Here is a 23,555-nt window from a genome sequence, read left to right on the forward strand (position 1 = left end):
GGATGTGCCATGGTGTGCCATACAGAAACAATAAATAGATGACTTTGGAAGTGCAGATATGATCTGATTATACTTATCTCTGTCCCACTATGCTATAGTAAAGACAGAATTATTGATTGTAGTTGATAAGTGCTTAATTCATTTAATTATCTTGACTTTAGTATTGTAGTTGATCATTAAGTTGTAATAAATGTCTACTAGTAAAAATTATTATGTTTTATGTTTGGTAATTAATGAGAGTGAGGATGAGAGATTGCAATATGCTTACTGAAATAAGTTAGCCATTACTTTCCTCCTACTTTCAGATTAAGTTTGTAAGATGGCAGCACCATAACTTATTGGTTTTTTTTGTTGTTTTTTTTTTTGTTGTTGTTGTTGTTTTTGTTTTCCAGCGTTTCATTCAGTATTTGGCTTCAAGAAACACATTGTTTAACTTAAGCAACTTTTTGGATAAAAGTGGATTGCAAGGTAAAGACAATTGATTCTTTTTCTAGAAAATTAGGAGTAACCCCATATAATGTTTATTGCAGCATTCAACTGTATTGACATATTGATGCTTCAGATCATGGCTCAGTGAGCCTTTTAATTTGAAATTCAGATTGATTTTATACCTAGCACCCAATTTCTGAGAGACAGACAGTACAAGGTATTTACAAATATGGATTCTGGAGCCGGCTGCCTAGAATTGAATTTACCTTTACCTCTGTGTTACTGTCTGTAAAATTAGGAATGATGCTAGTTCCTGCTCAGTCATTGTGAGCTTAATGTGGCTTAATGTAGTTAGTAACTAACCTGAATGTGCTCAGAATAATGCCTGGCACATAGGAAACACTAAACAAATACTTACCTTAATTTTAATCACTGCTTTTCCATTTTGTTTTATCATAAGAAATATATTTGACATTGTAGGGACAAAGTTCAGTTAGTGGTAATGACATTGATAACATGTCTTTTCTTGTTTTTAAATTAACTTTAAAAGTCTTGTTCATTGTATATATTCTTTGCATATGGTGTTGTGTTACATAAGAACACTTTACCCAAGTATAGATTGTGAATTGAGCCGGCTCCAGAATCCAAATAACTCCTGTGTTTCTCTTTGTAACAGTTAACTTTTTCACTTTGAATCTAGTCACTTTGAATTGTCCTGTTTCAGTTACAGTTGTCCTATTCTTTTGTCTTAATGGGGTCTGTTGTACTTAAGTTCCAAAATTAGGCCATTAATATTATAGACTGTCAGAGCTGGGAAGGACCACATAAAGGATTGCTAAGCTATTTGGAAACATTAACTGTTAGGTTAAGTCTGGGAAGTATCTTCAGAGAAGCTGAGACCTACTCTGAGGGGCTTTGAGAGATGGAAGAGATTACTTAGTTTAAGCACAATTGTATAGATGTACAGGGTATTAAGATTGATAGGAAGAATGAGTATGAACTGAATGTGTGCATGGCACATTAGAGAACATGTAGTTGTACGCAATACTCAAGAAGCTTTTCAAAGCCAAATCAAACATAGAAGAGATCGGTGGGGTTAATTTTATAAAGTAGTAGGAAACTGGAAGAGGTTTTCTTGTGTTTGGGAGAGAGGGAAGTAGGTGTAATGAGAGTGGTGGCCTAAGGTTAAGTTGGATCAGAGTAGACTGATTATTTGAAGCTGTTGAGACTGTTCTAGTCATTGTTCTGTCTAGTAGCAAGTTAATAAGGGCCTGAACATGTTCTTACAGAGGCAGAAATGAATAGAATTGAATGTAGTTAGTGTAATGTTTGGTTCCTTTTGCTAAGTGGAATTATGACTTTTCACGAGTACAAGTACTGCTGGGAATGAATCTGTCTTCCAGTGATTCTGGAATGTAAGTGCATAGGACCCAGTGTTACAGAACTTGATTTAATTAATATTAGTTAATTTAAAAAGATTTACTTATTTATGTGTATCTGTGTGTATCTGCATGTTTGTATGCACACTTATGTGCAGGTTTCCTTGGAAGCCAGAAATGGGCAGAGGGTATCAGATCCCATGAAGCTGGAGGTGATTGTGAGCTACTCAGTATGAGTGTTGGACACTTATAGCAAGTAATCCTGACCCCTGAGCCATCTCTCTAATACCTCCATACTCAATTTATTTGAAGAGGGAAAGTTAGCAATAACCCCCTTTTGTGCTAAAAATATTAAAACCGATTGATAGGAAGATAGAAACTGCTTGTTTGTTGTCTTTTCCCCTTATTTTTTGTCGCTTTGGGTTTTGCTTTTATTTTTTTAAAACATAGTCTCAGTAGCTCAGGCTGGCCTGGACATCATTCATGGCAGTCCTGTGTCCTAGCTTCCCGAGCTCAGGGTTACAGGCATGACCTATCACATCCAACGTTGCTTGCAGATCTTTTTATTGCTGCTTTTAAACTTTAAGTTGTCGGGGAGGGGGGCGTCTCTAGTTGTTTGCTTGTTTTTTGGTCTCGGTTACTAATTTTCATTTCTTTGGGCTAAAAATTAAATTTCTTTTAATTTTTTAACTTGTACTTTTATTTATTCTGTGTGTAATGGGTTTTTGTGTAATAGGTCTATGTACTACATGCTTGCAGTGCCTGTAGAGGCTGGATAAAGGCAATGATTTTGCTAGAAATTATCTTACAGATGGTTGTTAGCTGCCTTGTAGGTGCGGGGCTCTTGGCCACCGAGCCACTTCTCAAACCCTAGGAATTAAGTGTTAAAAACTGTAGAGTTTTATTCCGTTTACAAAGAGGTAGATGAGTTGTTTAGCATTTCCCCTACTTCATAGAATATATTCTTGGTGAGATGGCCCAGTAGGTAAAGGTGTTTGTTGACAACCCAACCCCCATGTTGATTCCCAGACCTACCATGATGAAAAGAAAGAAGAATTCCGCAAGTTGTCTTTTGGTCTCCGCATGCATACAGTGGCTAGGAATCTCTTATCTATATATTTTAAAAACATATGGTGGCACATTCCTTTAATCCCAGCACTTGGGAGGCAGAGGCAGGCAGATTTCTGAGTTTGAGGACAGCTGGGTTACACTAAGAAACCCTTTATGTATATTGGTGTTTTGCCTGCATGTATGTATGTGAGTGGCTGTCAGATCTTGGAGTTATAGATAGTTGCAATTGGCCATATGGGTGCAAGGATTTGAACCTGAGTCCTCTGGAAGAGCAGTCAGTGCTTTTAACCCATGAACCATCTCTCCAGCCCCTAAGTTTTTTTGTTTTTTTTTTTTTTACAATAAGATTAAAAATAATAGTTAAGATATATTCATTGAGGTTTTTGCAAAGTAATTTTGATGTACTGTGTCTTGTTAGGTAGAGCCTGACATCTGGTATAAAAACTCTAAACTAGTTGGTAGGATGGACCTACTTGATAACTAGTAGCTATCAGCTATGCCTGGAAAGAATATTGGAGCATGAAAAGTTAAAAGAAAGAGTATTTTCAAATAAATTGATTGAGGCTTGAAGAGCAAGAGGTATTTTCCCTCTAAAAGATAAGAAAAACTGGATTAGCGGGGACAGCATGAACCAAAAACCCAGGAGTGTGTGTATATTAACGAGTATGAAACTGGGTGGTAGCTGTAATTCCCCTTTTCCCGTTTATCTCTTTTGTTCTGACTTATAATAGGCAGCTGGTATACATTTGCAAATTGATAACTATTAATACCAAATCTAGTTGTGTTTGTGTATATGTGTGTGTGAATGTATATGTGTGTTAATATTGTCTTTTTATAAAGCGTAAGATCAAGTCAAATATGTTTGGTGAAGCCAAGTTAAAAGAAACCTATTTATTTTTCAGTGAGAAGCAAACATTTGTAGCTCTTTGACCCAGATAGTAGCTAAAACATAAGGTTTCTGGTATCTTAAAAAGTGATACTGATGGGATTTTATTTTTCTGATTATGATGAAACAGTGTTAAGAGTAATTTACATTGCTTCCCAAAGTTTTATTGAAAATATTTAAAAAGTGTTTTGGTTATGCCTTCAACATACATATTACTGTCTTTTATTTTCATATTTCTTTCAAGATTGGCACATGTGAGATATACTTGTCCTAAATATTAAACAGCTACAAGTTTTACAAGTATAACAATAGAAACTTCATTTGATTTGAGGGATGGGATTATGGTTCTATTGTTTATGCTTGAGTTCTGAGATGTGCACACACCCCCCCCCCCAAAAAAAAAAAAACCAAAAAACAAAACACAACACAGAGTTTCTCTATGTAGTCTGGGCTGTCCTGGGATTCACTCTATAAACCAGGGTGACGTTGAAACTCGGGAGATCTGCCTGCCTATGCCTCCTAAGTGCTGGGGTTAAAGGTGGTGTGTGCCAGCACCTCTGGTGAGTTCCAGGTTTCTAGTGTGAAGGGATCATATTTTTATAGCTCCTGAAAAGTAAAGAATAGGCATGCGCATCAGAAGAAGCAAAATAGACTTATTTTCAGACTTGTAGCTGAATATTTAAGGGACAAGATTTTAAAACTGTATATGATATACCTGACTTTAATAATTTTGAAGAATTTAGTGCAAAACTTATATTGTATCACTGAATGTAGGTGGGGTGTCATATTTTTGCTGTTAAATAATACAGTTGTTTTTGTAGATAACCTTTGGATTTTAATCATTTATGAAAGCTTTCTTTTGCAGGATATGATATGTCTACATTTATTAGACGATATAGTAGGTACCTAAATGAAAAGGCAGTTTCATACAGACAAGTTGCATTCGATTTCACAAAAGTGAAGAGAGGGTGAGTTATGTTTTCATTTCTAATTCAAATACCAAAATAGTCTAAAGCAGGAATTATTACATTGTGAATTATAGAACAGTTTTATAAACTATTTTTTTGAAGAAATGCCATATACTTTTTGTAGTAGGATTTTTAAAAATTATCTTTATAACAACTTTATTAATTCTCATGATTAAAATTCATCTTTTTAAAATTTATAACTGATGTTTAGTGTGTTTATAAATTTATGTGACATAATCCTACTGTATGCTTTCATTTCCTATAATCTTCTTCCCTTAGCCCCAAACCTATCCTGTTCCCACTCAGTTGATTATGTTTATCTTCTGGTTACTTTGAAATTTCGTATGGATTTTAGGCTCAACATGTCAATTTTGGTAGAAAAATAGCCAAGAATTTTAGTTAGTTTGGTTTTAGACAGGTTCTCATATGTCCCTAGCTGACCTTGAGTTTTCAAGAGATCTGTCTCTGCCTTCTGAGGCCTAGCCTGGCTTTCTAATGAACATAGGATATATTGCTTGTTCATTCCTTCCCTTTGTAGCCAGTTGTGGTAGCACATGCCTATAATCCAAGGATTGAGGAAAGGCACGGGAACTACAAGCTCTTTATTAACACCTCTTCTCTCTCCTCTCCTCTCCTCTCCTCTCCTCTCCTCTCCTCTCCTCTCCTCTCCTCTCCTCTCCTCTCCTCTCCTCTCCTCTCCTCTCCTCTCCTCTCCTCTCCTCTCCTCTCCTCTCCTCTCCTCTCCTCTCCTCCCTTCCCCTTCCCTCCCCTCCTCTTTTCTTCCCTCTCCTCCTCTTTTCTTCCCTCTCCCCTTCCTCCTTTTCCTTTTTTTCTAGTTCTTTATTATTTCTTTTCTTTTTCTGCCCTTCCTTCCTTCCTTCCTTCCTTCCTTCCTTCCTTCCTTCCTTCCTTCCAACTCTTTCCTAAGAAAAGTCATAGTACAAATATTGAATGAGAAAGTGTGAATGCAACAGACACTTTAATTGCATTGTGCCACCAATATGCATCATGATTTTCCCATTGCTACCTGTCATCAGCTCTTTATCCTGAGGCGTGAAAAGGTGTTTTGCGCGCGCGCGCGCGCACACACACACACACACACACACACACACACACACACACACACACACACAGTGCAGCTCATAACAGAGCTCACCTTGATATAGTTTAAGTAACTAGGCTGTGATATCTGTTAGTGATCCACCTGTGTTGCTCTCCCTGTTTCACCCCTCTAGGCAAAGCTAGACAGAAACCAAAGGGTACTTATGGCACAGGGGAAAGCATGGGTTTACTTTCAGAGCACTTATTTCAGGAGCATAGGGCTGAGTACTGCAGGCCCTTTGGATTGTAGGGAACATGGAGCTGTGAGCCATATGGAAGTAATAGCTTTGGGCATGACTGTAGTTCTCAGGCCAAGACCCATAGTTTCCACATCTTTTTGAAAAATTATTTATCATCGTGTGCATGGTGGGGTGGGAGCTATGTATGCCTTAGCACATGTGTGGAGATCAGAAGACCACTTTTAAGGAATTGGGTCTCCTTTTCCACCCAGATGTGTATGCCTGTGACCAATACTTTGATATCTACCAGTGTCTTATAGACAGGTTTTTGTTTTTTGTTTTTTAACTATAGGCTGCATTATGATAGCTCAGGAAAGAGCCAAAGGAGAGTGTGCCATCTGCAGACATTCTGGTGATATTTCTGGTGAATGCCCTTCTAGTAAACTACCCTGCAGCTTCCACATCTTAGAGAGCTAAACACTGCTGTATGCTTTGACTTGTTCTTGAAATTATAAAATATTTACTGAAGTAGTTTTTGAGACAGGCTTTCTCTGGGTAACCTTGGTTGTCTTGGAAGTTGCTCTGTCAATCAGGCTGGTCTCAAACTCGGAGATCTACCTGCCTCTGCCCAGTGTGCCACCATCTGGGCTGCAGTGGAAATCTTAAAAATGTAGACATATATACAAGATGTCTAAAAGATGAAATTAAGTCTTTTTCTTTAAACTTTCTTTTAAATCATGGAGAATTGATGGCTTTCCCAAACTAACTTATACAGATATCATGGTACATGTTTAGGCACTCTGTAGAAGATTGCAGTAGAGAGGTTCACATCAGGAGCCTGCATTCTTCCTGTACCCTGTTCAGTAAACTGTTTTTTGTGTGAACTATTCCTGAAACTTTTTGAGAGTTAATGAGCTGAGAGTACCTCACAGAAATAGAGGGAGGTTTGAAAATGCTTTGGAGTTCTCTAGAAAAGACTAAGGATTTGTGGAAATCTTCACAACTTTTTTTTTTCTTTTTTCTTTTTTTTCGGAGCTGGGGACCGAACCCAGGCCTTGCGCTTGCTAGGCAAGTGCTCTAGCACTGAGCTAAATCCCCAACCCTGGAAATCTTTACAACTTATGTGAAGTTGATACTCCTGAATTTATGTGGCTGCCACCTCGCACAGTATAATACTTAAAAACCAAAGGGTTTATTGTACATACTAGGCTAACATTGACTACATCCCTTGTGTGGGTTTTTTTTTTTTTTTTTTTTTTAAATTTGTCCTCATGTATGAATGTGAGTGAATTTGCTAGGGGACTGACTGCAAGGGAGAAAGGTGCAAGAAAGTGCAAGAGAGTGTTTACAGTAGTAACAGTTTTGACCTTTTTCATTTGGGAGCTAAGATGCTGCTCACTTTAAAAGAGACCTTGAGATAAGGAGTTGAGTTGTTCACTTAGATGTTGAGCTAAACAAAGACGACTGAGACAACATTCAAGACATCTGTGATGGAGACATGTCCAGAAAGTAAAAAATGACATCAGCAAGAAGGGATTCAATGAGAAATGATGGTTTCTGGGAAGGAGGTGTGATAACTATGAAAATAAGGACAATTTGCAAAGAGGAATTGTGTCCTCTCAGATTCCAGCAACTGTTGTCAACCAGTTTGTTACCTGAGAGAAAACAGTGTTGAACATTTGATGGGTACATTAGCTAAAAGCTTATCAAAACTGTCTGAGGCAGAACAGTATTTGTTTCATTAAACTCTGTGGAGTCCCCACAAGGCAATATTATTACTTTTTGAAACTTGTTGACAGGGTTCTTAGTATGGATTAGATTAGAGTGACTTGATAATTATATTTTGTAAAACTGGTTTTCTAATTTTCTTTTAAAAGTCTTTGATACTTGACTCAAATATTGCACCACCCTTCCCTACTTGTTGGGTATTGTGTTTAGGACCTGACATGTGTTAGGCAAGCAATCTACTGCTTACTTTTTTCTTTTTTAACTTACTGTCACCTTGCCAAAACACTTTTATCACATAATTTTATTTATAATTATTTATGTGTGAATGCCTTATGCATGTGCTGTGGTGTGTGTAGCATTCAAGGGACCGCTTTTAAGAGTTGTTTCTGTTCTTGAACCCTAAGTTCTAGGGCAAGAACTCAGGTCCTTGAACTTTTGGAAAAGTGCTTTTATCTCTGGCTGCCCATTGCCAGACTTTTAAGGTTTTTATTTTGCAGCAGACTACCCTGGACCTTGTGCTACTCCTGTCCCAGGCTGTTTACTAGGTGGGATTAGAGACCTGGCTATGAATAAATTAAGTGAAGTCATCTCCTGACTCTATGGTACTTGACTGTTTGCTGGTTTCTGGCTAATAGTTTCTTTTGCTTTCAAGGTAGTATAGATCAGCCCTTTATGTACAGGAATGATCATGACCCATGCATTAGTTCTTGTGATAACTACACAGTCCACTGTGCTTTATAATAGAAACTTTCACTTTTGCTTGTATGTGTTTTGCCCACATATATGTATGTGTATACCATTTTTGTATGCCCATGGACAACAGAAGAGGGCCTTGGGTCTCCTGGATCTGTATTAGTTAGGTCATAAGCTACCATGTGGGTGTTAGGAATAAAGCCTGGGCCCTCTGGAAGACTATCCTGAGTATTTAGCTGCTGAGCTGTCTCTCTGTCACTCATACCCTCCTTCTTGGTAGCATCAGTTCCCCCCTGTTGCTCTTACTTTTCTTTCCATATGCTTACTGGAGATTAGAGTTCAGTAACCACTTACGAATGTGTGATGTTTCATCACAGTCTTGGTATTTCTGTAGAGAACCAAATAGGAGGTTACTAATGAATTGTTTTTGGTTTTCATAATAGAGCTGATGGAGTTATGAGAACAATGAACACAGAAAAACTGTTAAAAACTGTACCAATTATCCAAAATCAAATGGATGCACTTCTTGATTTTAATGTAAGTTGATATGTTTTTGACTCTATGCTCTTGGTTAACAGTATGGATTTTCTCTAGTGCTAAGATTTTAGGTTATATAGACCAAAACAAGTGAGTGATGGGTAAGTGCTTGGTTGAAACTCGTCACAGGAGTTTCAGATCTTAGGAATGTAAGGATTTCTTTGGTGCACAGCCTTTTTAATGTTTCACTTTTGCTTGGTAGGTGCAAAGCATGACAAATATTTAGAAATAAAAAAAAGGAGGTTCAGGTCTCATTTTTGATAGATTGCTATGTATTGCACAGTGACATTGTATCCCCTGTTAAAAAGGAAGAAGAGCACTTAGTTGAAGACAGAAAGCTGGTGTAGTAGAAAGTATTATTTTGGCTATGTAGATGTGCAGGAGGTTTTTCACTTAATACATTGTTTGGTCTCTATAAAAGTACTGTTTTAGTGTCTGTATTATACTTCATGATATAGAGAAATTTACTGGATCTTACCCATAGGTTTTTAGCTATTCTAACCAGAAACCCTAAATATGGGTGGGTGTGTGTGTGTGTGTGTGTGTGTGTGTGTGCGTGCGTGTGCGCGCACGCGCATGCGCGCCCTTTGTGAACTTATAATAGCCTTGTTATAAAGTTATAATTAAGATTAAGAGGCTTGAGAAAAGGTAAATGACATTTTTACTTTGAGTTATTACTGTAAATTGGAATGAATGTTTGAAGGTTGTTTTTGCTATTTGCTTGCTTCTGAATTTTCTTAGAGTTCAATGTTTGCTTGTAATTCTGATGGTCAGAAATCAGGAAACTTATGTATTGGAAAACATGTAATGAATATCATAGGGGAAAATAAGCCCCCTTTTGCTAATAAGCGGCATGTTTTAATTTATTAAATTTTAGAGAAGAATCATTTTGTTAGTGTCGTTTAAAATATGAAATGAGCTAATCTTATTTTCTATTTTCCCCTAGGTTAATAGTAATGAACTTACAAATGGGGTAATAAATGCTGCCTTCATGCTCCTGTTCAAAGATGCCATTAGACTATTTGCAGCATACAATGAAGGAATTATTAATTTATTGGGTAAGTACTACAATATCTTTGATAAATTTTTTTTTATTTAATGTCATATGGATTAGTGATACTGACTGAGTAGTAGCTTAAACTGCTGTGAAGTCCACTGTGACTCAAGTTCATTCTAAAAGTTTATTTGGAGAAAGATTTTTATATACATACATACATACATACATACATACATACATACACACACACACACACACACACACACACATACACACATACATTTATACACACATACACGTATATCCACACAAGAGAATACATTCTCATTTTTATAACCAGAATATTTTAGCTAGTTATACTTTATTTTTTGATATAATAGTAATTTTTAGGTTGCTTTATTAGTTTTTAGAAATACTTAAACGCTGCAAATTAGATGGGAAAAACCTTTTTTTTGTCTCAGAAAAAGTATATTTTCTCAGTATGTCTTCTACAGTAAACCTTATGAAAGTAGTATGTGTACATATATGACAAAATTTGAGGCACATACGTGTGTGTGGACCTGGGGATTAAGTCTAGGGTTTCTTGAATGTTGAAATTATGCTTTATCACTGAGTTGTATCCTTAGCCCCTAAACTTAAGTTTGAAGTTGGAAATTATTAGTTTTTTTTTTAACCATTCTTTTTAAATTGGATTTTTTTATTTGCATTTCAAATGTTATCCCTTTTCCCGGTTTCCCATCCATAAACCCTTTCTATGCCATTCCCTCCTCCTCCTTCTCTAAGGGTGTTCCCCTACCCATCTACCCAGCCCTTTCACTTATTTAATCTTTATTTTTATTAATGGGTTTGTTTGTGTCGATCTCCATGTGTATGCCATGCGTATGTTCAGGTATTTGTGGAGGCTAGGTGGATGGGTCTCCTGAAGCTGGAGTTTCAGGATGTTGGGAATTGCTTCACATGGGTGCTGGGAACCAAACTCTCTGAGCTACTTCTTCAGCCTCTCCCTACCCTCCCACAACCGTTCTTTTTAAATTGAGATTTTGATGGAGTAGAAAAGGTATAATAAGACATGCCAAGGTCTTGTCAGATGCCGAGTATATTTATTCTAATATGCCCCTTCCTCTTAGTTTATTTATTTAAATGTGGTTTTCATAGACTGGGACAGCACAAATATACGGAAAGGTACTTCATAACTGAACAAAAAAGGCTGTGGAAGTGAAAGCCTTTGACTTCATTATTGGTAAATGTGTTGCTTTGTATTTCTGTATAAAAATTAAGGCAGCTTTTGAAGTAACATTGGATAAAGTTGCAAACTTAGAATATTAATACTGGTATATTAATAAAATATTTTAAACAGATTTTAGTGTTTTAAGTGAAGTATTAAGTGTGTTTAAATGCAAATATATACTTTGAGGATTGTGAGCAAAGCAGTATTGTGAATAAAAGTAATGTGAATACCTTCCAGCAACTTTTTTACCTTTTTATTTTTATTTTTATTTGCATTTCAAATCCCCTTTCTGGGTTTCCCACCCATAAGCTCCTTATCCCATTCCCTCTCCCCTTTCTATGAGGGTGTTCTCCCACCCATCCACCCAGACCCTTCTCGCCTCCCTGCCCTGACATTCCCCTACACTGGGGGCTCAAGCCTTGGCAGGAACAAGGTCTTCTCCTCCCATTCATGCCCCAAAAGGCCATCCTCTGCTACTTATGCAGCTGAAGCCATGGGTCTGTCCATGTGTACTCTTTGGATGGTGGTTTAGTCCCTGGGAGCTGTGGTTGCTTGGTGTTCTTGTTCTTATGGTGTGGATAACCCCTTTAGCTCCTTCAATCCTTTCTCTAACTCCTCCAATGGGGACCCAGTTCTCAGTTCAATGGTTGGCTGCGAACATTCGCCTCTGTATTTGTCGTGCTCTGGCAGAGCCTTTCAGGAGACAGCCATATCAGGCTCCTATCAGCATGCACCTCTTGGCATCCCAGTAGTGACTGGATTTGGAGGCTGTATATATATGGGCTGGATCCCCAGCAGGCTCTGGATGGCCATTCCTTCAGTCTCTGCTCCAAACTTTGTCTCCATATTTCCTTCTATGAATATTTTTGTTCCCCCATTTTATTTATTTATTTATGTCTTTTTAATTTAAATAAGAATATTCCATACTTCTTTGGGCAGAAAAATATTTTGATATGAAAAAGAACCAGTGCAAAGAAGGTCTTGACATCTATAAGAAGTTTTTGACTAGGATGACAAGAATCTCAGAGTTTCTGAAAGTTGCAGAGGTAAGCTGTTTTCAGAGACTGCAGACTTTTTATTATATGTATAGATTTTAAAGAAAAAATTACCCAAATGAAAAATAATTTCAATATGAGAATATATGCCACATACATATGGTATATATCCAGTAATATAATTATGCACTATTGAATTTTGTCGATTGGAATTAATATGACATAATACTGAATACGTTATAAACATGCTTTATATTTAACTTATGAGATGGTGAAAGTAGTCTACTTTTATTTATATCTCTACAAAATAAGAATATTGTATGTTGGTGGTAGTTTTACCTGTGTTTAGAATTAACCATTCATTTTTGAAGGCTTACTCTGTTGGTGAGAAATGCTAGGTGTCCGCCTAAGTTCTTCCTCCAGACTGGCCTGCAACTGGGGCTGTATGGTTCAATGTTCATAGTTCAGTTCACAATACATAAGTGAATTTTGCATACTTATTATGAAAGGTTATGTGGTAATCTAATTTTACAAATCTCTTAAAAATAATTTTTAAGAAGTCAGCATAGAAGACAGTTATGTTTATAGCCATCCTTTATGTTGCAGGGACAGTTCATAAAGATTTTTCCCTTTTCTTTACTCTCTATCCATCATTATGAGGGTGCCCCCTGTTTAGAATATTTTGATCACTTATATTAAAGTCATTACTGTTATCCCTGTGGTAGTTTATTTTTTAGCAAATTAAATGACCTTGTAATGATGCCCATGGGCATTTGCTGTGATGCCAAAAGGTTTTTTAAGGGAGAAATCTGAATTTTTGCTCCCAATTCCCTTAGTACCTGTGGCATATTAAAACTATAAGAGGTAGGGTGTGTATGTAAAGTTTTCAAGTAAGGTTCAGTTTATTGATTTTCCTTTCTGGTCACTTACCGTCTTTGTATTTGGAAGTTGTAGTTACTGTCATACATTGTAAGCTCTTCCATACCTCCAGGTGACAGGTGTGACACAGATAGAATGTGCTATCTCTTCACTGATCTAGGGAACATGAAACATTCTCCTCTAAAATGTTGTTATGAGATTGACTTTGGGCTTGCAGTGTCACTGCGGACTTCAGTTCTTAAACGCAACACTAATCTCTTGGAATGCATTCCAAGAGAACAGTTGTCTCAGTCTGAGTGATGAGTTATTAATATCTAAATATGAATGAATTAAAATTTTACTGACTTCATTGTAAGACTCTTAAAAATTGAGAAAAGAGGAAGGTAATTAGAAAATCAAACATAGTAAAGAGAAATACAGGTTCCTGATTTGGGTCCTTTATTACATAGGAAGGTTGTTTTGTTTTGTTTTTGTAATTATTTTTGCTGAGAGTTATCTAGTGCCTCATCACCATGAAAAATATGTTGAGGCTTGGTTGGAGGTAGTTATATCCTGGTTCAATATCACTTCATGTTTGTGAAAATTTTGTTTACCATAGTAAACAGACTTATAAAAATATGTATTTTATTTGTGTGAGGGGTTCTTGAATGCCATGGCATTTGTGTTGAGGTCAGAGAAACAACTCCTGTGAGTCCTCTGAGTTTCTTTCCATCATTTGGTTGCCAGGGATCAAACCCAGGTTGACAGGTTTGGCAACAAGTACCTTCTCCGCTGAGCCATATCCTGGCTCCCAATAGAAGACTTTAAATGTATTTTCTAAGGTTACTGTCAGAGGGAGCATTTTTATGGGGGGGGAGGAGACAGAAAATTAGTTTAAGGTAAGTTGGTATCATTAGATTTGGGGGTTTTTTCCTCTCTCTTTTTTTTTAATTTACATGAGTACACTGTAGCTGTCTTCAGACACACCAAAAGAGAGCATCAGATCCCATTACAGATGGTTGTGAGCCACCATGTGGTTGCTGGAAATTGAACTCAGGACCTCTGGAAGAGCAGATAGTGCTATTAATCACTGAGCCATCCCTCCAGCCCTTTTTTTTTTTTTAAATGTGCCAGGGAACTTGTTCATAGTTAGACATACTCATTTCTCCCAGTGTTGTTACTATATGGTACTAAAGAGGTAACTTTCATATTATTATAATTCCATGTGTTAAACATAGCATTTCTTTTTTGCAGCAAGTTGGAATTGACAGAGGAGATATTCCAGATCTTTCACAGGTGAGTAGATTGTTAAAGCATGAGGTCACTGTCATGTGTGCTACAGTGCCAAGATGACTAGTGCTGTAGTAGCACCTGCTAAGAGTAGAATGCTTTTCCTTATATATTTTAACATTGTGATACATTGCTGGAGAGGGTTTCTTTTACATTATGACACAAAGAGTGGTCAATTGATCCCTTACTCTGTCTGGTGGGTCTTTCCACTGCTATAGCATAACAGTTGCACCATGGAAACGCTCACCCCAAGCATGCATAATGACCCAGGAAAATCATATCTCTGAAATTTTCTATCCAGCTTTCAGCAGTTTCACTTAGTCTCATCTTTCCTAATAGATATCCACTATATAGCCCTGAAGAGGGACCTTGTGAACCTTCTATTACTTATGAGTCTTGTAGGCATCCCTTCACCCTCCAGGAGGGAATTAATTTAGTTTTGAAGATGCTCATGCACAACTCCCACACACTCAAAACACACATGTAAACCTATATTCCACATATGGCAGAAAACATGTTATTTGAGTCTGGCTTGTTTTAACTTGATTGTTTCTACTTATGGCCTACTTATATTCTACTGACGGTATCATGATTTCATTTCATGACAATTGAGTAAAGTTTCACTATGTATGTATACCACATGTTTCTACATTCATTCATGTATTGATGATGTCTACACTGGTATCACACTATAGTTAATGTTAACATTAGAAGTCAGGGTGCCTGAGCCTGATGCGTTGACTTAGTATTGTAGCTGGGTCATTTGGTAGTTCTAGTATTAGTTTACACATTTTTTGTTTTGTGTGTGTGTGTGTGTGTGTGTGTGTGTGTGTGTGTGTGTGTGTGTGTATGTATGTATGTATGTATGTATGTATGTATGTATGTATGTAGGGAGGCCTGAAAAGGGCGTGAATCCCCTGGAGTTATGTGTGCTGCATCTGTGACTACAGGCAAACATATGCCGCAGCCTATTTTTAGAAGTCAGAGGACTACTTTCAGTTCTCTATTTTCACTGCAAGTGACTGTGGCCCCTGAAGAACTATCTTGCAAGCCCTGAGATCTATTATTTTATATGCAAATGAAAAATAAATATCTGCTACATTCTCAGTAATTTGTTTTTACTAAAATTTTACATGTATTAAATATTTAGAAATTTTAGGTTCTTACAAGTTTCTTAGGTTTTATACTTATCTTCAGTTCTTAACATTTTTGGTGATGCTTATTAGTAACTTCCAACTAGTTTGTGTTCCAATAATAATAGTTGTATTTTTATTATTATTATTATTATTATTATTATTATTATTATTATTATTATTATTATAGCTAAAAAATGTCCACCAGTAATTAGTACAAGAATATGTGTCTGTGGTTCTTATGTGAGATGACATTTGATTTATTTTGTCAAATAGTGTAATAGTTATACAATTCTTAATATTTGCATAATTTCAGGCCCCCAGCAGTCTTCTTGATGCTTTAGAACAACATTTAGCTTCCTTGGAAGGGAAGAAAATCAAAGATTCCACAGCTGCAAGCAGGTATATATATATATGTATATATTTACTTGTTTATTTTTTGACAGTTGAAGGTGGGGATTGTTTTTTCAGAAGAAGTAGATGAAATCAGATGAAGTTCAAAGTGCAGTGTCTCCATCTTGACTTGCTTATGTCTTAGATAGGTTTGAATAATAAGTGTCACCATCACTAGTAACATTACAGTAGAAACAGAGTTCCATGAGTTAACTTTAGTTCTTGATATCAGTAAGTATTGACATATTTTAAGATGATAACAGTGAAGCTTTGGTTCACAATTGTGGTTTCAATGTAAAAACTTAAATGCTTTGGTGCATATGGTACTTCAAAAGTAAGAGATAACTTTGTATTAATTTGCTCAACTTTTATAATATCCCTGCAGTTGATACAGTAGTAATACCAGGAAGCAAGCCTAGGATGTCTGATATCATATTTCAATTTTTGTGCCTTTTGATGGGATTGATAATTGTCATGTCTTGTTTTAATCAGTTCAACTTTTAGGCTAATTTCCCAGTTTATCTGTCGAATTAAAAAATAGAAGTTATCTCTTGTTGACCCTTAAATACAATTTTTTTTGGTTGGGTGTAGTAATTGAATAATTACCATCTTATGAAGATTTTACTTCTTTATTTAAAATAATATATAAAATAGAAAGACTTCCTTTGGTTCTTTTTTAATTTTTTATTGTGTTGATTTCACCCCTTTTTAGTAATAAATTTTAAGCAATGTCAGGTACAGTGGCTCCTACTTATAATCCCAGAACTTGGAAAATTTGAGTTAGGAGGATGCAGCTTTGAGTTTAGCTTAGGCCATATAGTAAGTTAAGGCCAGTCTGTACTACAGTGAAAGACTCCACCTGTGTGTGTCCTGTACCCACCCACTCCCCCACACAACCCCCAGTTCCAAAGGGGAAAGTCCACGAATGAATTGTTAAATAATACTTTGTGCAAGACTTTCATTTTATAGTAGGTTCTTAGAAATAGTGTAATTACCAAGGTGTTGGACCAGTTGGTTGAAAAAAAATCTAGTCACATGCCTTAGGACTTATCTTGATATGATTGACTTTTTTATTTCTGTCTTAATTATATGACTTCCATTGAGGCCAGATGTAGTTCTTTATCCTAGAATTTAATGTTGGTTCATGGTTTAGTATGGATGAATGTTTACAAAGCCAAAAATAAGAGGTAATAAATTGTGCATGTGTAATAGAGAATTCTATTCTATCAGTCAGAATGGTAGGTAGCAAGTGCACAGAAAGGAGGTGCCACACAGACTGATGACTGAATTGAAGTCAGAATTCCTTTTCAAGGAACCTGGCATCCACTGGGGATAGGTTTTGTGAGTGTTACTGCAGAGAAGCAAGCCTAGATGAGGATGAATTACTATTGATGTTCAAGCTTTGGTGTGTTCTTGTGGTAGAACTGTTAAGAGCCAGGGTGTTAATTTGCATAGGAGCTGTCTCTGAGAAACTGAATCAGTTTTGTTGTTGTTTTTTTATTAGGACTCTTCTAGGAATATGAAGTCTCTTTCCCATTGCTTTCTTGTCTTGGGAGAGGCTATGTGTTCCAGTGTTGCACACTTTTTCTAGACTCTGATATTTAACTATGAAAGCCACACATTTGCATTGTTAAAATTGTTGAATTTTCTAGGTCACTGAGTAGAAGCATCTATCTGAAGTACTAAGTTTAAGTCCATATACTTGTTTTAGTTTGTCAAAAGCAGAGCCACTTCATTTTATAGATTTATATATTTTATATATTTCTAGATATGAAGTGCTTAGCACAAAGCCAAATACTTTTATCCTCTTACCCTAGGGCTACAACACTTTCCAATGCAGTCTCTTCTTTGGCAAGCACTGGCCTATCTCTGACCAAAGTGGATGAAAGGGAAAAGCAGGCAGCATTAGAGGAAGAACAGGCTCGATTAAAAGCACTAAAGGTAAGTATGTATGGGCATTCTCTTCAGAAGAACAAGTAGGGGATCATCATATAAATGAACCTTTTAGGTTTTTAAATGTGTTATCAGTCCTACAGGCTGAAACTCAGTTTCATTTTTCATATTTACTTGGAATGCTTGGTGAAGAGTCAAGGAGTACCCTTAGGCTATTAAAGCAGAATTTGAAAATGTCCGTTTTTCAGAGTCTGTACCAACAGATCTAGTTTTATATTCCTTATGCTTAGTTCCTTTCTCAACAGGAACAGCGTCTAAAAGAACTTGCAAAGAAACCGCATACCTCTTTAACAACTGCAGCCTCTCCTGTGTCCACCTCAGCAGGGGGAATAATGACTGCACCAGCCATCGACATATTTTCTACCCCTAGTTCTTCTAACAGGTACAACGGGCAGTAAGGATGTTTGAATACTTAGTATAAGACATTATTCAAATTATGTTTTATAGATTCTGTGAGTTTGCTTTGATTTATGATTTTATGTTCATAAATTACTACAAAAGGTGTAATAATACATTTGGTATACTATCTAAATATAAATAAGGTTATATTTTATATGCTTAGAAAATCAAATATGGCTAAATTACTAATTATCGATTGGAATATAATGTAAAGAAATGAATATTTTGGGGCTGGGAGGGATGGATATTCATTAAGTCTTTTTTTTTTTTTTTTTTTTTTTCTTTTTTTCAGAACTGGGGACCGAACCCAGGGCCTTGCGATTGCTAGGCAAGCGCTCTGCCACTGAGCTAAATCCCCAACCCCTCATTAAGTCTTTACAGAAAAGGTGTTACTCCTGTTCAATAGAGAGTTAAGACATGATGTGGAGTTATTTTTCTGGGCCTCTTTAGAATTATGTTAAATAAGGAACATGCCGTTACCTTGCTAGAATTGTTTTTCTTTTTAGGCTTACGTTGAAGCTTTTCACTTTATAAAAAAAAAAAGGTTTGGTTTTGTTTTGTTTTGAGGTGGAGGGGGCAGGACACAAACTAATATAACAAAGTTCATCTAGAAATAAAACTGCTTTTTGAAATATTTTCCTAGCACATCCAAGCTGCCAAATGACCTGCTTGATTTGCAGCAGCCAACCTTTCATCCATCTGTCCATGCTATGTCAGCTGCTCCTCAGGTAGCAAGTACATGGGGAGGTAAGTCTTCATTCTGTTCAAATGTTGTGTGCCGTTCTTCTGTTTGCCGTATGTCGCTTTCTACCCTTTTCATAGAGTGTTTGGTTATAGTTGACACATGGGAACTTGAGAAATAATAAAAGAACAGTAAACTCATTTTTACTCCTGATGAAAATTTAGGATAACTGAAGTATTAAATTCATAGTTAATTATGGAATAAGGTTTAATGAAGATGGAATTAAATATAAGAGGAAGAACCACTTTCTTAAGTATGAGGTCACTTCTTTAGTAAAACTCAGATTGTGTTATCAAACAGTGAAGCATGTTGTGACCAGGTATTGCATGGTAATTCTTGTATTTTTTTAAATTGTATTTTAATTTTATTTATTTAATTAACTTATTTTGTGTTAAATGTTGGTTTAACTTAGACCTGTAAGATAACAGGAATGTCCTTCAATAGGTTTTTAATTCTAAGATGATCACGGTTTAACACCTTTAAAGCAGAGTGGCAATGAATGTCTATTTTGCAGTTTTAGTTGATTTAAAATCCTCTCCTTTGCATGGATTTGGTGTGTATGTATTTTTACACATACATACATACATACATACATACATACATATATACATACATACATACATATGTTATTACTATATAGTCACCAAAAATTGCTGGAAAGAGATTTTCAGAAATATGATGCTAAGTAGAAAACTATAAAACATGGTGAAATTTGTATTTGCTTTCATAAAACATTTGAATTATTAAATTTTTACAAAACATGAAATAGATTTTCACCTTTGATCATTTGAATTAAAAATACAGTTTTTATGCTTCTTTCCTTCCTTTTTTCTTCTCTCTCCCTTCCCATCTCCTCCAAGGTTCCTTTGTGTTTTCCTTTTTTGGTGTGGTAACGCGTACTGCTGCCAAGACATGTCACACACTGGGCAGACGCTCTGCCATTAAGCGATGTCACCAAAGACAACTGCTCTGTATACTAGAATCTAAGCTCTGTGAAGGCAAGGGCTATCATTAGTACCCTAGAGAGCACTTCAAGGTGCTTGTCGTGGGGGGCTTGTGTGCCAAGGTGCACATGTGGAGGTCAGAGAACAATTTGGTGGTGTAATTTTCTCCATCCACCTTTAGGTTCTAAGGATCCAACTCAGGTCTCTACTCTGAGCCCTGTTGTTCTTATCATACTGTAGCCTAAGCTGGTCTTAAACTCATGGCAGTCCTTCTGCCTCAGGCTCTACATTTTAGGATAGTAGGGATGGAACCATCATACCCAGCCCTAGAATACTTCTTGCTATATGTAGCTATAAATTATTAATATAATAAGTATGTTGTGGAATAAATGGACAAATTTTTCTTCAGGACAGATTGAATCTATTTCAAAAGGAATAGAGAATTAAGAATTATAAGCACTTGATTTTTAAATGTGTTTTGTGTAAACATTAAGGTTAGCTTAACAAAATCTTGAGATTTGAGCATAATTTCTAAAGAAAGTTGTTTAATAAGTATTTTAGAATTGTTTTCAAATTAAACTATAAGCAGTGAATTAAAGGTTAAGAAAGGAGTTTCTTGGTGCTGGAAAGATGGCTCTTGCCAAGGATCTAGTTGAGTTCCTAGCACCCATGTTGGGCAGATCAAACTACAAGTCTGACGCCTCCAGCCTCCTTACACAATTACATTCCCATACAGAATCACAGACAGAAACAGATTAAAGACAGTGTAAAAATAAAAAGTAAAGTTTCCCTTCCTTCTCTCCTCCTTCCCCCACCCCCTTGCCTCTTCCCTTTCCCCCTCCTTCTTTTTTGAGACAGTGTTTCTCTATATATCCCTGGCTGTCCTGGAACTTGCTTTTTAGACCAGGCTAACCTCGAACTCACAGAGATCCACCTGTGTCTGCCTCTCCTGAGTGCTGGGATTAAAGGTGTACAGCACAGCACCTAGCAGAATGATGTTTCTTAATGTCCTAACAGATCCTAGTATTACATTTTGAGTTTGATACATTTTTATTCTTCTTTCTACTTAATCTCAGTTGTACATTTTTAAGGGATGAGGGTTGGAGGAAGGTCTCTATTTGTCCTGGCTGTCCTGGAACTTGCCATGTAGAGTAGGCTGGCCTCAAATTTCGAGAGTACCTCATATCTCTGCCTCTCTCTGATCCTTTGCTGGTATTAAAGGCATACAACCACCATGCCCAGCTCATTTGGAGTGTGGGCTGGAGAGATGGGTCAGTAGTTCAGAACACTTGCTGTTCTACTTAGATTCAGTTCTCACTGTACATGTTATCTCAAACATTTCTGTAACTCCAGTCCCAGGAAATCTAATGTCCTTTTCTGGCCTGTATGGGCACCAGGCATGCACACATGTATTTACGTGGGCTCAGAACACTCACATGCACATAAAAGAAAAAAATAAATATATTTTTCAAATGTTAGCATTATTAGTGAGGCCATTAAGTAGTTTTAACGTCTTTCCTTTTTAATTTTTTGATAGTTAGCATTTACTTACTTATTTATTTATTTAAAATAGTTGCTGGCTCCTTATTAGTCCTGCTTCCATGAGTGGTCAAGACTAAGGGAAAAGAGAGGACGGGCCAATTGGTACAAGGAGAGGATGTTTCCACAACATTCCCTTTACACATAGAAGTAACAGATAGAGTCTTTCTTACAGTTGGAAGTTAGTCTTCCGTTAACTTTATTTTAAACTGTATTTGCTCATTGAGATTGATTGTGCGCATGAGTCATTTTTCCATTATGGAGTCCCAAGGACCAAACTCAGGTTGTCAGGCTTGGTGACAAGTACCTTTATGTACTGAGCCATGTCACCAGCATTTCTTTATTTTAAATAAAGATGCTAAAAAGTTGTTATTTTAGCTAGACTAAAGTTTTTATAGGTAAGTATATTCATTTAAAAAAATGAAGATGTAAAATTCCTTTTGAGTATATCATGATCAGTAACTTGAACAATAATAAGTAAAACTCTCTGGAATAATTTAACTCACGCAACAGATGGCGTGTTTCCTGACGAAAGTGGTTTTCAATGATTTCACTCTAGAACAATGGTTTCATGTCCTATTAGCAAAAATATTTTCTAATAGTCTATATAAATATATGTAGCCATGTATGTATAATAATTTTGTTTTAAATTATTTTGCTTTGTTTGCTATTTCTTTTAGTAATTTGCACCATGTTTTAGCATTTAGCTTGTTACACATGAGTAACGAAGACTTTAAAAATATAAACTGAATGCTAGGCTTGGTGGCATATGCCTTTAATCCCAGCACTAATAAAGCAGAGGCAGGTAGATCCCTTATGAAAATGAGGCCAGTTTGGTCTACAGAAAGTGACTCCATCTCAAAACAGACAAAATCGAACGCAATGGGAAGAGGAAGAATAAAAATCTCACTGTTTCTTTTCCAAACCCTTAACATGTAAGGAAAGGAATGTAGTCTTTACGATGAAGCCTTTAATTTACATTGAATTAAACCCCTACTTTCTCATAAAAATATTTAACTTACCTTGGTAATAGTTTTAGTGTTTGATTTCTGCATGATGAGGTAGCTGAAGTAAAGGACTTCAGTCAGTACAATAAATGGTTGAGTTATTGTTTATATCCTTGATGTTCACATTAGGATTTGGCTTTTTAATTGAGACCAATTTATAATAAAGAAATCTTACATATAAAAGAATTCATCAACAGTAAAACAAAAAAAAATCTTTGTTCTGTTTTGTTTTGTTTTAAATAATGTGGCTGCAACCCAGAACCTTAAGCATTGTAGGCAAATGCTTTGAGGTTGAAATTTAAAGCCTGCTTAGACAACATGAGACCTTGTCTAAGACAAAACAGAAGGTAAATATAATGGACAAAATTATTTTTCGAAAGTTTTAAGAGTGTTGGGGACATCACTCAATAGCTCAAATACTTTCTGCCCAGAAAACCAGAGGTCGAAAATTTGGGTCCTTGGAATCCGTGTAAATGTCAGGTAGTTATGGTGCCCTATTGGTCATTTCAGATTTTTAGATGCTAATTGGAAACACCATCTTATGAGTAAGCTTGCTAGATTGACTAGCAAACCTAACCTGAATAGAGGTCAAGGGAGTTATAGATGTCTGCGTCAGGCCTCCACGCCCATACTCACACAGACACAGAACATATCACTCACAAGTACACTTCATGCACATGAGAGAAAGATAAACACAGTTTTGAGATTTGCTAGTCTAGGAGCTAGTTTAAGTTAGAATAACCAGAACATCATCATCATATTTAATAGTTTGTGCCTATTATTTTGTCTACTAATTAGCACTACCTAGATTAATTGCAGTGTTTTGTCAAATAGAACAAATGCTTGCTTTCTTATTGTCTGATTGGTCTACCATGAGTGTGGATGCACATTTTTTTTTTTTTTGCATGTTTTCTATTATTTGCTTAGCAAAGTAAAATGCACTTTAAAACTATACATTATGCTGGGCCATGGTCAAGCACACTTTTAATCTGAATGCTTGGAAGACAGAAGCACAGAGATCTGTGAGTTTAAGGCCAGCCTGGTCTACAGAGTGAATCCCGGGTTGACCAGGGCTACACAGAGAACAACAAACCTCTACATCAAGT

The 23,555-nt window shown here is 36.3% G+C and overlaps 1 protein-coding gene across 23 annotated transcripts in view; it reads left to right on the forward strand.

The window, feature by feature from the left end:
- Nucleotides 1–23,555, forward strand: part of Picalm (phosphatidylinositol binding clathrin assembly protein) — an 81,105-nt gene that overhangs the window by 29,225 nt on the left and 28,325 nt on the right. For 21 of the 23 annotated variants that reach the window (XM_006229676.5, XM_006229677.5, XM_063275985.1 and 18 more), the window contains 10 exon segments: nucleotides 393–468; nucleotides 4,631–4,733; nucleotides 8,878–8,971; nucleotides 9,918–10,029; nucleotides 12,136–12,242; nucleotides 14,304–14,345; nucleotides 15,789–15,874; nucleotides 17,683–17,806; nucleotides 18,064–18,200; nucleotides 18,861–18,964. In XM_006229676.5, the coding sequence (XP_006229738.1) occupies nucleotides 393–468; nucleotides 4,631–4,733; nucleotides 8,878–8,971; nucleotides 9,918–10,029; nucleotides 12,136–12,242; nucleotides 14,304–14,345; nucleotides 15,789–15,874; nucleotides 17,683–17,806; nucleotides 18,064–18,200; nucleotides 18,861–18,964 (985 nt within the window). 23 annotated transcript variants of the gene reach the window in all.

Source organism: Rattus norvegicus, chromosome 1 (assembly GCF_036323735.1).
Source record: "Rattus norvegicus strain BN/NHsdMcwi chromosome 1, GRCr8, whole genome shotgun sequence".
NCBI classification, from domain to species: Eukaryota; Metazoa; Chordata; class Mammalia; order Rodentia; family Muridae; genus Rattus; species Rattus norvegicus.